Below are 16,662 nucleotides of genomic sequence, written 5' to 3'. Positions count from 1 at the left end.
TCCTCTCCTTTTTGAGAACAGTGAGTGCAGAAAATGGAAAATACTTGCCAAAGCAAACTGAGTATATATTTGGCTTTCATAAAATGTGACATGGTTTGGATGTGAATTGAAGCAAAGGTTCAAGCAAGTGTCTAATACCAGGGTCTGCCCAGGCCTGCCCGATACATCATACAGTGGACTATTGAGTAAGGCTGCTTGGGACTTCTTTAAAGAAAACCTGAAACCTGGGCTGTGTTTAAGCACAGACTGTGCGATGACAACAGCCCTCCCTAGAAATATGGAGCCAACTAGGGATAAATTGGAGTGAGGCAAAACTTACCAGCTTGAATTAAGTTTCATTTCAGGGTTTATTCAAAACAGGAGTCAGAGCATAGTTACTCTGGCTGCTGAAAATCTGATTTTACTTTGGAAAAAAAGTGAAAAGGACTTATGAGTGAAATTTCAGCTATTTTCCAGCACTTTGCTCCCCATGCTCCCACTCCAAAAAGAAAACCTCTCAACAACAGAGATATTTATATTGGAAACTTTTGTCTGACAAAAATGGCTACTATTTTGTGAAAATTGTACGTCTGGTGCTTTGTGTCCTCATTCTCCTCTGCTGATGTCGTTATGCTCATTTAGATTTCGTGTCCAGGGATATACCATTGCCTTCCCTCTTCCCGGCGTGTTATGGTGCAACTGCTGATGGAGACCTGAGGCATTTGAACTCTAATTCCTGAGAGATATTTGGCAGCAGTTCTGAGAAGACATTTGTTAGTATTCAGGTATTCACATTTTCTGACAAAACAAATATTTAATCGCTTGCTGAAAAGTGGGATTTTGTGACAGCAAAACCCAACTTGCTGCTAAAAAACAGCTCTAGAGGAAAACTTCAAATAAGCTGCAGGCCAGAGCTACTCAAAATAGGAGAAAGAAGAGTGCTAAGAACTGTGATCTGAAACCATTGGATTTTCCACAGCCTGTCATAGTGTAAAATCATATAAAGTATGGAACTTAAATCTGTCCAGGATTTGGGTATCTGTTACAGGGCTGAAATTCACCCACTATAGGCTGGTAGAGTAAATAACAGTGTTTTTTGCCAAATGCCACATTTCGGGCATTTTTGTTTTGGTCTAATTTTAAGTGTATCTGCACCTAAAAATGCTTGCATTAATTTTTGTATTCTGTGCAATTGAACATGAACAGGTTTTCAACTTAAGCGCCAAAGACAGTTCCCCGTGTAAACAGATCAATTTCCAGAAATGCGTATCTGTTTGAAGCATAGCTCTTAGTGAAGCAGTGCTTAGGGAAATTAGTGGGAAATGCTGCATGCTCAGTACTTTTGAAAACAAGATTTGTTTTGATATTTGAATATGGATTAAGGTGCCTAATACAAGCTTCCTGTCTTTTAAAACCAGAAGTTTGGTTTATGAAAGAGAGTTTTGTACTTAGCTTGTTCTTTCTCTACAATGTATTCATCCAAACCATTAAACCTCTTTGATTTTCTCAAAATAATTTTTATTGGTGCAAAACCTGTTTTGGAAAAAGATTTGCAACTAATAATGCAGGCTGAATAATAATGACGACAACAACAACAACAGCAACAACAGAAGACTCCTGGATCTGGGATTTTACCTGTAAATCAGATGCAATTGCTCAGACTTCCTTGGGGATGCCCTACTAAATCCGGGGATGAAAAGCTTGTGTAACAATTACTGTCTTAGTTAAATGTGAATGGCTGTACATTGTAAAAGCTGAATTGTATACTTGGCTGTGTCAGAGCAAGACATGAGCTCGGCTAGAGAGGTGCATTTCTCTCTTGGCGAGACCAGAGTGTTCATTGCACTTACTCAGTTTTGATGCTGTCTGTCAAAATAGGACTACCTGAAAGTGACTAAAATATTAATCTTGCATTAAAATAAAGACAAAAGTGACTATTAAAATGTTAGCTTCTGGAATTCCATTTAAAAAAAGAATTACGTATTCCCTTGCTTTACCCCTTTCTAAACGTCTGTAGCAGTTTTGCCAGGAGTTCAGCAAGGCTTTCGATACTGTCTCCCATAACATCCTCCTAGGGAAGCTCAGGAAGTGTGGGCTGGATGAGTGGTCGGTGAAGTGGATTGAGAACTGGCTGAATGGCAGAACTCAGAGGGTTGTCATCAGCGGCGCAGAGTCTAGTTGGAGGCATGTAACCAGTGGTGTCCCCCAGGAGTCAGTACTGGGCCCAGTCTTTTTCCACTTCTTCATCAATGACCTGGATGAAGAGTTAGAATGTACCCTCAGCAAGTTTGATGATGACACAAAACTGGGAGGAGTGCTGGATACACCAGAAGGCTGTGCTGCCATTCAGTGAGACCTGAACAGGCTGGAAAGCTGGGCGCAGAGGAACCTGATGAGGTTCAACAAGGGCAAGTGCAGGGTCCTACAACTGGGGAGGAACAACCTCATGCACCAATACAGGTTTGGGGCGGACCTGCTGGAGAGCAGCTCTGCGGAGAGGGACCTGGGTGTCCTGGTGAATGACAGGTTGACCATGAGCCAGCAGTGTGCCTTGGTTGCCAAGAAGGCCAATGGGATCCTGGGGTGCATCAAGAGGAGTGTGGCCAGTAGGTCGAGGGAGGTTCTCCTTCCCCTCTACTCAGCTCTAGTGAGCCCCATCTGGAGTACTGTGTGCAGTTCTGGGCTCCCCAGTTCAAGAAAGATGAAGAGCTACTGGAGAGAGTCCAGAGGAGGGCTACGAGGATGATGAGGGGACTGGAACATCTCTCCTATGAGGAAAGGCTGAGGGAGCTGGGCTTGTTCAGCCTGAAGAAGAGAAGGCTGCGAGGGGACCTTATAAATGCTTATAAATATCTGAAGGGTGGGTGTCAGGAGGATGGGGCCAAACTCTTCAGTGGTGCCGAGAGACAGGGAAGGGGCAATGGGCACAAACTGAAGCATAGGAAGTTCCGTCTGAACATGAGGAAGAACTTCTTCCCTCTGAGGGTGACGGAGCACTGGAACAGGCTGCCCAGGGAGGTTGTGGAGTCTCCTTCTCTGGAGATATTGAAGACCCGCCTGGACAAGGTCCTGTGCAGCCTGCTGTAGGTGACCCTGCTTCGGCAGGAGGGTGGGACTAGATGACCCACAGAGGTCCCTTCCAACCCCTACCATTCTGTGATTCTGTGATTCTCTGAGTGTGTTTGTAGCAATAATATCTTCTGCAAAATTCAGAAAGCTTGTTAATAAAACAACAGATCATCCCATCCTGAAAATTGAAATTAAATATTTTGATGTAACATCAGCTTATACATCCTCATTTGCAACCAGTAATCTTTTTGGCTTAATGAATTGTGTGTTTTTAAAAGGAGAAAGGAAGAAAAAAGATAAGTGAGTGGGAATGCACAGCACCTGCTTCCCAAAAGCTGCTTTTCTCGGCATAGCACCTCGCAGACCGGCTGGCTGCCTTTCTGTCCAACTGTGCGGAGGGGAGCATCACTCTCAGACTTGCATCTCCATGTCCTGGAGCTGCAAGGCAGCAGGCTGGACTTCAGCTGCAGCTGCCTGCATTGTGGGATCTGGTCTCCGGTCCTAGCTACCAGCTCCTCATTCCCTCCCACTGGCAGCTGGCAAGGGCATCACGTTGCTCTCCTACATGTTTTGACTGGCCACCATTAGCCATTTCTGTTGCTGCAGGTCTGCAGCAGGTGTAGAGAAGAATTTTAACACACACACATCACTCTTACGTGCAGAAGACTTTCAAACAGATCCTTTTGCTTCACACCTTTCAAGTGAGCCCCAGACAGATTCTCATTTCCTTATTCCTTTTTCCAAAAATAACCGGTGTGGGAAGCTGCTGCCGGGCATCAGTGTGACTGCTCTTCCTGCCACACCTGTGCACAGGCTTGCGTACGCTGCTGCACATCACAGGCAAGTCCCTCTTTATAACAGGCCTCCTGTTTTGAAAGAAATAGCTCCCTAGCACAACAAAAGAATGTGAGAAAACATGTATCAGGCCCAACCATCAGTCCCTTTCAATTCTGTTTTGTTCTCCATCAAATGTCAACAAAGTGATCCTTTTTTTTTTCTGGTTTCGTCTTCTGAGAAATCTTTGGGTAGATGGGTGGAAAAGATCTTTCCAGACTCCATTACCCTGTTTACACTTAATGTCTTATGCTTAAATAATAGATCAATCCCACCAGCTATTACAGAAGTCAAAAGACACAGCGCTTTTTACTTTCAATCTCGGAATTAATACTGGGCAAAGGCACACATGGAGAATGACTAGCCTTTGATTTGGTAGATAACGAGGAGAGGGTAGTTGTCCTCAGAGGGGAAATGCGGATAATGAAGAAAGGTAGTTCTTCTCAAAGGGAAAATGTTTCCACCCAAAAATTATTTGAAGGCCACATTAATTTTGCCCGTATTTTTTATCTGGTAGTTTACAAGTGTCTGAGAAAACTCATCATGCACTGGACAACAAAAATTGATGTGGTTATGGTAGGAAATGAAGTGAGAACAAAAGGGAAGCATCAGCTTTTGCTCTCTCACACTCAGAAAATAAAGTCATCTTTCCCTAAGCAATGTGAAGAATTTCTAGAGCTCCTGTGAACCCTAGCACACCTGATGGGAATCTGTCGATACACTGCTCTTGGTAAAGTGCAGCACTTATAGAGCAGTGTGGCAGAACGTATACTGTAAATTTCTGCCTTTTGAAGGCAGCTGGACAAGACATTTGGTCTGACTGTGAAGATTTATTCCTTTTTCTACTCCCTCGGACAGAAAGAAATTGCTGACAGCTACCAAGGGCTGCATTGGTAGGGGTGGGCTGTGGAAGGAGAAATTGAAGCAAAGTAAAGAAAAGGAAAGACTGAGTGCAAATGCTTCAGTTAAGAAATACATGCTGCCTTTTTGACTGAGTAAGCCCTGTTTCGAGAAGTTGTGAGGAGTCTGAATAGGAAAACAACAATATGCTTTAAGGCTGAAGGAAGTCCAAAGGGGCTTTTTACCTAATTGAAGCAGTTTTCAACCTCACTGAGAGGATGAATGATGAAAAAATCAATGAACAGCACAGAGGGTGAAGCAGCTTTGAGCAACATGACGTTGACAGTGTACCTTGATAAAAGTAAACTGTCTTTTCTTACTCTTCAGCAAAACTCGGCACCGCATCTCCACAGAGCTGCTTTAATATTTCAACTCTCTGAGAGTTCTCTTGCTGAATATGCCCCTATGTACGAAGAACTGCAGCTGTGCAATTTAAGGAAGTTTTTCTTTACCAGCCATATTTATAGGCAGGTGGTAGTGACTGGCCTGGAAACTATATGCTTCTTATTTGTCAGTATTTCAAGCTGTATAAAAACAAATCTGTTTTCTTTCCTTCATGCTGGCCTACATCTAGCCTTTTCACACCAACACAAGACAGCAGAAAGAACAAAATCCTTAAATTGCAGTTTGATAGAATATCATCATAACTGGAGAAGATAGCCAAAATCAAAATCAGCATGTCCTATGAAAACCTTTAAGGGAAAAAAAAGGTGATAATCTAATACAAACAAATCCTTGCATTTCTGGAAAGACAAACACATTCTAAAACAAATAAAGCACAGGTAACACCCATTTTACTCATACTAGCACAGTTTTCTTGAGTCTAACAGGGTAAGATATTACAAATACAGAAATACACAAAGAAAATTTGGAAAATGACCTATGCAAAAATTTGTTTGCTGTTTTTTAAAGATTATATTGATAAAGCTAACAAGTGTAAAAGCAATGATAAGCTAATAGAGGTTTAGGGTTGACAGTTATCTTCATGATGTAAAGGGTTTTAGGCAGGTAATCAAGAACATGCTGCTACTTCTTTTCTCTTTCTCTTTGTCCCTCTCTCTTCCTCATTCTTTCTCCCCCTGCTTTCTCCCACCTGCAATAATCTACTTTTGTGCTGCCTAGATTCCATCCCAAATTCCTTGGGTTTATGTCTGGCTTTTTTCCCCTCCCATAAATCCTCCTACTACTTATTTACTGAGGAAGGATCTATTCTTTTCAACCAATTTCCCCCTCCAGCTCAATTAATACTAAACTGAAAGCCTAACATGAGAGAAAAAAAAAAAATGGTACCGTACACTAGGAGATTCTGTTAGTGACTAAGGCTAAATTCAGAAGGGTTTGGTTGCACTTATTGTAACATATAGCTTTGAATAAGCTTCGCTGCTCAGGATAATCTCTAGCCTTGTCACTTTATTCCTTCTGGTGATTTTTTTTCTGCCTCTCAAAACCTTTCTGTGCCTTTTGCATGTTATTGTGCACTGCTTTTTTCCTTTGGAAGAATTTTCATGAACTGGGACATCACAGGATTTCCTGCTTGAAGCTTATGCCAGGAGGCAGGAGTGGGCAGTGCTGGGAGGATGAGACACATGGGCATGTACCAGGAAGAAATGGTATAAGCAGATTATTGTTTTATTTTGTCATCGGGCTTCTGACCAATATATGGTGCTACACCAAATTCAGAGACTTGCATGACAGAACCATGCACGTGATGAGAGAACATGAGGTTTTAACTAGCATCATCCTAATCAATACAGCACGATATCATAACTAAAAACCTGTGAGTGAGATCTGTAGATTATCTTACCTGAACTTCAATGAGATCTCTGTAATTGAATTACATCCTTGTGGGCTATGTTCATGACATCTGTATTCCCAGAAAGATTACTTAGGAGCTATTTTAGGAATTACTTTAACGGATGATGAGGCTTGTTTCCCTGCTTAGATATTTGGTATAGATACATATGTACATATGGATGTAAAAATATGAAAATTATTTATTCCTTTTGGAAATCCTCATTTAGAACATGCCTTTGAATTTCCCTGATCTTTTTCACACGCTGAAAGAATTCAAATCAACATAGGAGTGAATATTTATCTTTAAAGATATCCTGATGATTCTAGCTTTTTATCGTGCTTGCTTTAAAGTTTTATAATTTTTTTTAAATTAATTTAGTTCATTTGTATATTCTGGCATCAGGGTCAAACAATTGCATATATTGGAACAACACTTGCTGCTTCATTTTTCCAGTACAGGAGCTAATATCACTGAGCAGCTATGTATTTTTGTTTGCAACAGAGTCAACAGAATTCTTGCGTGCTTTCAGACAATGTGGACAAATATAATCAGTGTTTACTGTTTTTATGATGTTCCTCAGTTTGCTAACATATTCCATCAGTATTCAAGGAGTAAACTGAAATGAAATGGTTATTCACAGGGTAATGCCCTCTCTGAGTATCATCCGGTAACCTTTGAGCAGCAGAATATGTCTGCAAGCTTTTCTGTGATGTTTAGCTTACCTTTTTTTCTGCCTGTTGTCTTGATAGATTTGTCATATTTCATCCTTGTTTTCTTAGCTGAATCTCTATGTTTCAAGGCTCTGCTTATAATTTCTATAACAATATGTACTTCATTATGTCTTGTCTTTCCTTGATTTTCTGTTTCCTTTGATACTTTGCAGATGCAGCTGTGTTGTGACTTCATCGCAAATAATATAATTTTGTTTTAATTTAGTATAGGTTCCTTTAGTTTAAAGATCTTTTGGCATTCTTTTCTTCTTAAAAAAGTTCAAGCGTACAGTTGATAGCATTTAAAAAAATTTGAAATTGAGGTAAAACAACAAGATAGCCAATATTTTAACAATGTGTGAACAGGGAAATTTATGAATAGTGAGCTTTTATGAATAGTATGCTTTTTTTTTTTTGTAATTGAAACATTCTGTCCAATGCCTTTGAAAAATTAGCATTTATTTTGAACATACAAGGAACTTTCTGAGAAAATGCAACTAAACTCATTGTTTAATTACAAGTAACTTAACACATGTTTAAAAATTTATTATCTGTGGCAGTAGTTTGCCGTGAATGACCTTAATAGAATAGGAAAGACACTTAAAATAATGACTATCATGAATATGTGCTAAAAGATTGTTGCTAAGATAAATTTAAGATGTTGCAATGGTATACAGGCAATAAGTGTTAAAATTCTGTTATTTGTGGGCTCCTTGAAAAGTTTCCACAACATTTTTGTGAAACATTTAAGTTTATCTGTGACATGACATGTTTGAGGCTACTAGTAATAGGGGCTTGTGCTGAGGGGGACGTTTAGTTATTGTTTGGAGAGTCCTTATAAGAACAGCCATGGGCTCCAGTGGTCCACAGACCACAGTTTGAAAACCACGGATACTGGGCTATAGGCAGGGCCAGAGCAAAAGTCAGAGGTATTTTAAAGAGGATGCTTGTGCCATCTTTATTAAGGCAGTCAGTTACCTCTGCAGCTAATTTGTGATGATGTTTTCTCAGCTACAATGCTATAGTCACACGATAAAGGTTGGCCACATGCACCAGAAGTTCTGGGAAATTACTTGCTCCAGCAATCCCAGCTATTTAAAGACTGCATTTGACTCTTTCCCACTCCTTTCACAGCTCTCCAAGCCAGGAAGTTAAGCGCAGGGCTGAGCTTGGCTGTGTGCTGTGTGCTGCCCCACCAAGGTGAATTTGCAGATGACTTCTTCTGTGCCTGCTCCCATCCCAGAGAGGCAAAGATGTTGTGCTGATACCACCCCATATGGGGCAGGTGTGTGTGGAAGGAAAGGAGAGTGAGAAGTTGAAGTAGCTGCTTCAGGTTACGGGAAAGCCTCTCCTGGGACTCGGTCGTCTGCTCCCTCCTGGTTCTGCCAAAGTCATCACATTCTTGAAGGCTCTGCAGTGCTTTGCTGAAATGGAAAGTCTATGCTTGGGTGTATGAATCGCCAAAGAGGTTTAAACTAAATGTAGTTTCCTATCATAATTCCTCTATTGTCAGCCTCAGAAATACCATGCAGGAGCATTTGGATTTCTTTTTTTAGTATTAAGGAATAATATAATTTAAATTTTTCCTCTGATGAAGAAATACTACAAAAAAGCAAAAAATGGAGCAAGTATTATGCGGGCATCTGCAACTATATAGATGTTAGAACTTTCCAAAAATCAGCATTGTAAATCCAGGGAAATCTGAATTTAGCTTTTACTGACAGCAAATCTGCTTATGTTAAGACGAATAGCCTACACACAGCCTTTATTCTGGCTTATACTACCATCACGAGTGGAGGGAGGAAGAATGCAAGTGCCAATCTCGAGACTTTAGAAGTCTAAATTAAGACCATGAGCAATGCCTTAATCACAGTTATACGTGGATCATAATCTAAAAAATTATTATGAGGTGAGTGCACTGCTGCTCAAAGCTGCAGTCAAAGCGTGATTGCAGGATTCTGTCAAACTAGAGGGCTTAACAAGGAGGGGCCCATGAGGTGCTCTTCTGGACTGGGTGATATACAACACCTGCACTAACAGTTAGCATTATGGACCATAATTTTCTCCCCAGATCCACAGATGACACCGCAGGGGAAAGGAACTGCAAATACTTTAAAAGGGGGTCCAATTTGACATGATCTTGATAATTTGGAGGAATAGCCCCAAAACACTGAGATGATATTCAGTGAAGCTGAGTACAAAGTACTTCATTTAAGAAGAATGGCAGAAGTAAAAAATGAGGAAGAACTGGGTAGGCTGCAGGCAGCGTGGAAAGGATGAGTATTTATTGTGGACTAGAGCCTAAATATGAGTTGAATAATGCAACACATATGCAAAAATTGGAAAACTATTTGATATTCTCAGCATTAATGATTTCTCAGCTGGGGTACTGACTTTCGCAGCTAAGAGAAAAGACAGACAAACTAACAAAGAATAAGATGCTTAAAAAAAGACAAAGAACAAAATATTTTTTTAAAAAGTTGAGAAATTATCTGTTTTTTAACTGTTTTAAAGCATTAAGAAAACAGCATGACCTATATGGAAACTTAAAAGAATCAGTTTTATTAAGCATTAAAGAAAGGAAAAAAAGCTATGACTGGGAGCATGTTTCACAATATTTAAATACATAAAAGACTCCTATGAAGAGGGTAGGCTCAGCTGTACTGTATGTCCATGCACAGTAAGACAAGAGGTAGTAGGGCTTAACCAACCCTGGGAAAATTAAAGACTGGCCAGCAAGAAACATTGAGAAATATGTCTTTGAGGAGGCATAAAAAGAAAGTGGAGATACACTGGGAAGGACCTGCAAAATATGCTTGAACCTGTCTCAGAAGCAAGAGAATGGACTGCGTGATGCCTTGATATCCCAGATTTTTAGAACGGCTCACATGGCACCTCCCAAAGGCAATATCTAGACATTTCTTTGGCATGTGACCCTCCACGTTATATGTGACCATATTTATGTGGAAACATAGGGGATGTCTGGCAAAAGAAAAGCAAAAAAACCCCACCAACAAACCCCACTGCATACTTTTGATATAACCAGAGATCAAAAGCACTAAGTATTAGAGTAGTAATAAATTTTTCAGGATGCCGAAATTGGAATTCTCATCTCCTGTATTATTTAGATTTCTTTCAGATCACTGGTGGAAAAGGTATACTCAGGGTTTTCTTTCCTAATGACTCCAGAAAGATTTCAACCCAATGGTCTCTAAATCTGAGTATACCTCAGAGGAATCACAGGATCTGCATATCTGCATCATTTACAGATTGATACCATACCATCAAATTGTTGGCAGGCTAGCTCCCCTCTGGTACCTGTAAATCTTGCAGTTTGGTATGTGAGGACTGGGCTCTGGCGTTAATTCTGTCTGCTTGATAGTTTATCTGAGCTTGGGATAGAGGAGATGTATGGAGGCAGACACCACCCAGCCAAATCACAGGGTGAATGCAGGTCCCAGCTGCTTTCCCTAGTGTGTCCTAGCACTCGCCTGTAGCAATGCTTTGGCAGAGATTTACATTCAAAGAGTGGGGGTCTTCAGGGAAGTTTGTGCTTGCACATGGCTACAAGGTCTTGCTATGATTACCAGATCGATTAATCCTAAATACAGTTCCACAAAGTTACGTGGCCCAACTATATCTCAAGCAGACTGGCTGCTAAGTGTTTGCCTGTAAGATGTCAAAACCAACACTTTTTCTTCCAGTATCAGTGCAGCCGATCACAGACCACTGGTGATTCATGTCTGTGGTAATCAATACTACGGGTAATGTCTTTCTGCTAAGGAAGTTTGAATGACTTGAGCATAATCAAATTAAAAAGTACTTTCTGAGCAATGTGATGATGAAAGAAAATTCATTACGGAAAAAGTTTGCCCATGTGCTAGTGAGTATCACAAGCTGCTTCCTTTAATTTGTATTCAAAAGGCATCCAGCTCTGCTGTTTAGATTACTCAGGGTACTGGATAAATGGATGGAGTGGGATGTGTTATTTGCATATTGATTTGTTTCATATGAAAATTATTTTGATGAGTTTTTACCTTATTAGATTATGCATTGTTATAATGTGTGTATGAATACAACAATCTCAGACTGGGGAGCAGTTTTGAAAAATGGAAACGCAAACACAAATAAATAAATTATATTTAATTAATATACATTACATAATTAGTAAATTCTCATGAATTTAACAATTGGAAGTGGTAAAAAAATAAGATTTAAGAAATTGTAGGTGTAAGATGTTAGCAGGTATACTACATGTTGAGCCATTGGGTACCCGCAGCTCCCCACAGAAATGCTAGCTGAGGTCTTTTGGGCACGCTAGCAAAGGGCTTTGTAGGCTGGGTGCTCAAATCTCATGCGGCACACTTCTGCATTCTTGTTCATGACAATTTTAAACTTTTACTTAAAGAGGTAAACATGATGTGGGGGTCTCACATAGGTGACTCCAGAAGTCTGTGAAGGGCAGTGCATTGTTTGTAATCTCATGGGACCAGATTTGATTAAGAAGCTGTGGTCATGATTTCTTGTACATGGATAAACAGCTATTCAGCAGCAGCTTAATCTTGCAAGTAATTACCTTATGTATATACATATATCACACTTTTGGCATTCCAGAGATAAATGTGTTAGTGACTGGACTATGCCCTGTTTAGCTATGTATGTCTTTCCACATAAAACCAATGCGTGCTTGTTTCACTGAATAATGACTCAAACATCACTGAGGATTTAAAGACCACATCCACAACTATTTGTTTCCTTAGACATAGTTGTCAGGGGGACCATCTAATGGTCGCATGTCCAAGGCACAACCATTCTGGCTAATTAGCTATTAGCCTGGCGGAAGTCTCTTCTTAATGCAGTTTCAGTACAGCTTGTCTTACTTTCAAGAAGCAAGTCTGACACAACTTCACCAGCAGTGCCCATTTTCTTGTTTGCAGTGCGTTGTAAGAGCCTAGTTTGTTACCTTGCACTTCCTCAGTCAGACATTAAAGTGTAGCTGACCAATTGCGGAAAAAAAATGTTTATTTATGTTAAATAGCTCCTTCCATCTTTTGACTTTATAATTATTTTGTTGTTAATGTCAAGTTTCAGCCTTTTTTAGTAGAACCTCTGCATTTCTCTTGTTCTATTTTTTTTAACCTGTTAACTAATTATGTAAACGCTGGAGAATTCAGAAATAATTTTTTCTATAACTTGCAAAGTAACTCTGAAGACCAACAAATTGCAAAGCTCAGAAATCTGCCAGATGGTCCAAGCAGAGAAAGTGCATTGCTCCTGCACTTTTAGTAATTAGCGTTGAAATAGTGGGGTTTGGAATGGATCTGAAAATAGCTTGTTGGGTTCCAAATCTTATAAAGAAAAAATAGATGTGTTATTGATAAATATTGATAAATCATTATTGGAAGCATTGTACTCCATAGCAACAGACACTTTTACCCTTGAGGACTTTTGAGACAGTGCTATAAAGCTTGAAATCACATTTTACAAACTGACCCAATCCCAGGACCCATGGTCACAGCCTGTTAGAAATCCATCTCAGAACCTCACAGTCTTCCTCTCCAGACATTTTTGGGAGCATGCTTACATCTCTTTGGAGGCACTCAGGTACTCACTGCTGGTGACAGAAGGAGGAGGGAGACACAGGATGAGCAGCAGGCTTCTCTTCCTAGAGGTTTCAGTGTCTGAGTTCTTTACACATGAGCACATGTGCAGGGGTTGTTTTGGTAAATTCAGGAATGGCATAAGACTTTTGATGCCTGCTCTATCAGTCTTTGAAGTTAATGGAAGCTTTGTCCAGTGATTTCAAAGGGCTTTATATTAAAGCTTTATATTAGTCCAGTAATGGAAGTTAGCTTCATTTTTAGAAGTGCAAGGATTTCTGACAGTCCTTCATCAGATGAGTTCTGGAGATAAGGTCTACTTATTGATGGTTGTCACCTGCTTTTGAAACAATGGTTGGGAATTTATATAATATTGCCCCAGAATAAAGAGAAGACAGCGGGGCAAAGAACAGGAATGGCTGATCTAAAGAACTAGTTTTTGCTTTCTTTACTTCAAAGGTGTATCTCAGAATGTATTTTTGGTTTCAAATTAAAGTACCCTGTACAGGCAAGCCACCTGAGATGGTAGCCTGAAGCTATCAGAAAAAGACTGAAATTTAATTACTAGCTTCAACTCTGCCATTACATTATTTCAAGGACATACCTGCATGACTAAAAATTAATCAAATGAAAAACTGCCCAAATCTCATGATGAATCAATGAATGAACAGTCCAAGTCTTGAATTCAGTGTTTCTAAATAACTGCACAGTGATAGTGATCAACAGTGCAGATCACCCTAAACTTCACCTACCAGGGCCACACCAGTACACTGAAGCCTGCACTGGAGGCAAACTACTACGGATTTCCTCAAAACCAGATTCCTCTTTTAATACAAAAATCAGAACAAACTAACCATGGCAGTTTTTCTAAGCTATCATCAGCTGAGGTGTATATGTTTGTGTACCCCTCTTCTTCAGGTCATTTTTGTTTTGTGGATCTTACAGGACAGTTTAATTGTCTCTGACTCATAACAGTCCATTCTTATCAGTGTCAGTATTTAGCAGCATGCTTGAATCTCTCCTCTAAGTCATCTAATGTGTAGGAGCTTGAAGGAATTATTGATACTTGAGTAACAGAAATAGTCCTCAGTCTTTTGCTTTCAAAAAGAAACTTTTAAGGCAGTTGGAAAGCTGCATATTCCAGGTCTAAGGGCACAAAATGTCAGCAAATCGGGATAGTGCATTTAACTTTTTGCTGATTTGAGCACTATACAGTTTTGCCTTCATGTGTACTGTAAGTGTAAAGTAGTATTGCATCAAAATAAAAGATCGTTATACTTTGCACAGAAGTATGTAACCACTCATCAGCAAATGAGGTTTGATGCATTGGACAGCATGTGGTGGGAAGACAGTAAGATGCAACGTGAAGATGAGCAACAGCCTGAACTACAGCATACTGATGGCTCAGATCACAGAGGAGCTATGACCTGTGATGCTCTCCATGGGACCCACCAGGGCGCTCAGTGCAGACACTCAACCTGCTCCGTGCAAAGCAGCTCGGGGCTGAAAGTAGCACAGCAGATTTGTCCTTGTGCCCAGTTAAAGTCCTAGGCCACCCTACTTTCTAACTGTGTGGCCTATTTATCAGGTTCCTTGGGTGGTGGTGGTGGCAGTGCTATTATTAGCTCTCTTTCAAACTGTATTTCTAAGGAGGGGAGCAAGCCGTACTGGCTTTTTAAACAAGCATTTATCCAAACTGGGGTTCAGCCCTGAGCAGAGGGAACACATAAATTTAAAAAAGTGTCCAAGTATCTCGTTCTGTACTGTGGTTCCTTCCATGGTGGTCAAGTGGCTAAATCCTTTAGTTCAGCCTGTTGGATGCACAGACTCTTCCCCATCCCTGTTGTTGTTGTTGTTCATCCCCATTGGTAAGAACAATACCATTGATTAAGAGGGAAGGGCTTCCTCTTCTTTTCCTTTCTCCTCACTCCTCTATTCAATGAACTCTTGTAGGATTTGGGGTACTTTTTTCAGTGTTGAATCTGTAGGGTCTGTTTGCTTTGAAACCTTTAAGAGAAAGAGAAAAGTGTAGTTAGCACATTCTACTTTGTGCTCCTTTGCGGTAATGCGATAATTAACTACCATCTCACTACACTTCAGTCACTAAAAGACAGTGTCTGCAAGAGCTAATTTTGCCTTTCTTGCTAGAAATTGCTGCAAGCTGGTTTTTTTTTTCTTTAACATGATCATACCTGTTGCTTTGTTGCCAGGTAATATATCCCTACTGAGCTGAAAGTATGGAAGCATGTGCGTATTTTAACTTCTTATAAATACCAGAACAGCAGGTCACGGAGTTCTTACAGTCTGATGAGAGTCCCAGGTCAAGCCTCTACTTGCCTCCCCTCAGGAGTTACACTCTAGGAGTTGCGAGAAGCAGCAGAAAGTGCAAGGCCATTAATCACAGGGAGCAGGAAGAGTGGCAGATATGCAGTGTCTTCCTTCTCACACCTGTACCCTACATTCAACCAAAATAATTTGGCTGAATAAAGTAGGGATATCAATATATCTGTCTTCTCCATTTTGGCATGGTTTCAGTAGGCTCCATTTCAGTGCATAGATTTCTGTTGGGAGTTACCACAGAAAAATAAAGAACTACTGGAATTAAATCCAAAGCGAGAGCCAAAAGTACTTTAGCTTTCCTCTTCCTTCAAGGCTGAATTTCATCCTCCTGATAGAAGGCCACCATGTGTAGGGTCCTGTGGCTGTTTTGTCTTTTACTCCATATTTTACCCCACTGATATAGCTGGAAACATAGAAGTAATCTTCAGAAAAACTGGAGTCTTTGAGTTGCAAATCCATTCAGGATCTTGGCTAGAGACAAGGACAAGAAATGTATTAGTTTTTCACTCTGAGCTTGGATACTGCTAGCACACTAGAATCATAGAATCATAGGTTGGAAGAGATCTCAAAGATCATCAAGTCCAACCATCCACCAACACCACCGTGACTATTAAACCACGTCCTGAAGTGCCACATCTACACGTTTTTTGAACACTTCCAGGGATGGTGACTCAACCACCTCCCTGGGCAGCCTATTCCAATATCCGACCACTCCTTCAGTAAAGAAATTTTCCCACTAGAATCAAGCTCTTCCAATGAAGAAAATGAAGTTTCTTCTTAGTAATCGTGATAAGAGGCAATGTCAAATTGGCTGAAATAATCTGATAAAACTCAACAGATTCTTACACTGCCACTATGAAGAGCTGAACTTTAAGTAGAAGCAGTTCCACAGAGGACTTCAGGTCTGAAGATGGCAGGAACTACTAGGCACCTGAAGGGTACCCAAACTAGATCTGAGAGCAACAGTGTTTCTTCTTCATAACCTTTCTTGTGAAATGATAATCATTTTACCATGCTCTGTGGTTATTCCCAAATAGCACCTTTTATTTACCTATTCAACTTCTCAAATTGTTTGTTAGAGAGCTTTCACACGCATATTTGAGCTATGTTTGCATGCTTTCAATCACAAAGGTTTTTGTTTAATCATAGAATCATAGAAAGTTTTGGGTTGGAAGGGACCCCTAGAGGTCATCTAGTCCAACCCCCCCGCAGTGAGCAGGGACACCACTAAATGGATCAGGTCGCTCAGAGCCCTGTCCAGCCTGGTCTTGAATGTTTCCAGGGATGGGGCCTCCACTACCTCTCTGGGCAACCTGTTCCAGTGTTTCACAACCCTCATTGTAAAGAATTTCTTCCTTACGTCCAGCGTAAATCTACCCTGTTTTAGTTTAAAACCATTACCCCTCGTCCTGTCACTGCTGTCTTGCTAAAAAGA

The 16,662-nt window shown here is 40.4% G+C and overlaps 1 protein-coding gene across 4 annotated transcripts in view; it reads left to right on the top strand.

Annotated features, from left to right (window-relative positions):
• Window positions 1-16,662, top strand: part of SEMA5A (semaphorin 5A) — a 446,528-nt gene that overhangs the window by 379,439 nt on the left and 50,427 nt on the right. Inside the window, exon 23 of one of the 4 annotated variants that reach the window (XM_075416805.1) lies at window positions 622-1,868. The exons of 2 other annotated variants lie outside the window; for them this stretch is intronic. In XM_075416805.1, coding sequence (XP_075272920.1) covers window positions 622-685 — 64 coding nt within the window. In that variant the 3' untranslated portion in view covers window positions 686-1,868. Of the gene's footprint in view, window positions 1-621; window positions 1,869-16,662 lie in introns of those variants that run through there. One more of the 4 variants, XM_075416807.1, reaches the window with a different exon arrangement.

This window comes from Opisthocomus hoazin, chromosome 3 (assembly GCF_030867145.1).
Source record: "Opisthocomus hoazin isolate bOpiHoa1 chromosome 3, bOpiHoa1.hap1, whole genome shotgun sequence".
Lineage (NCBI taxonomy): Eukaryota > Metazoa > Chordata > Aves > Opisthocomiformes > Opisthocomidae > Opisthocomus > Opisthocomus hoazin.
Note: the sequence above shows the minus strand (reverse complement) of the source record. Positions and strands in the feature narration are given on the sequence as shown.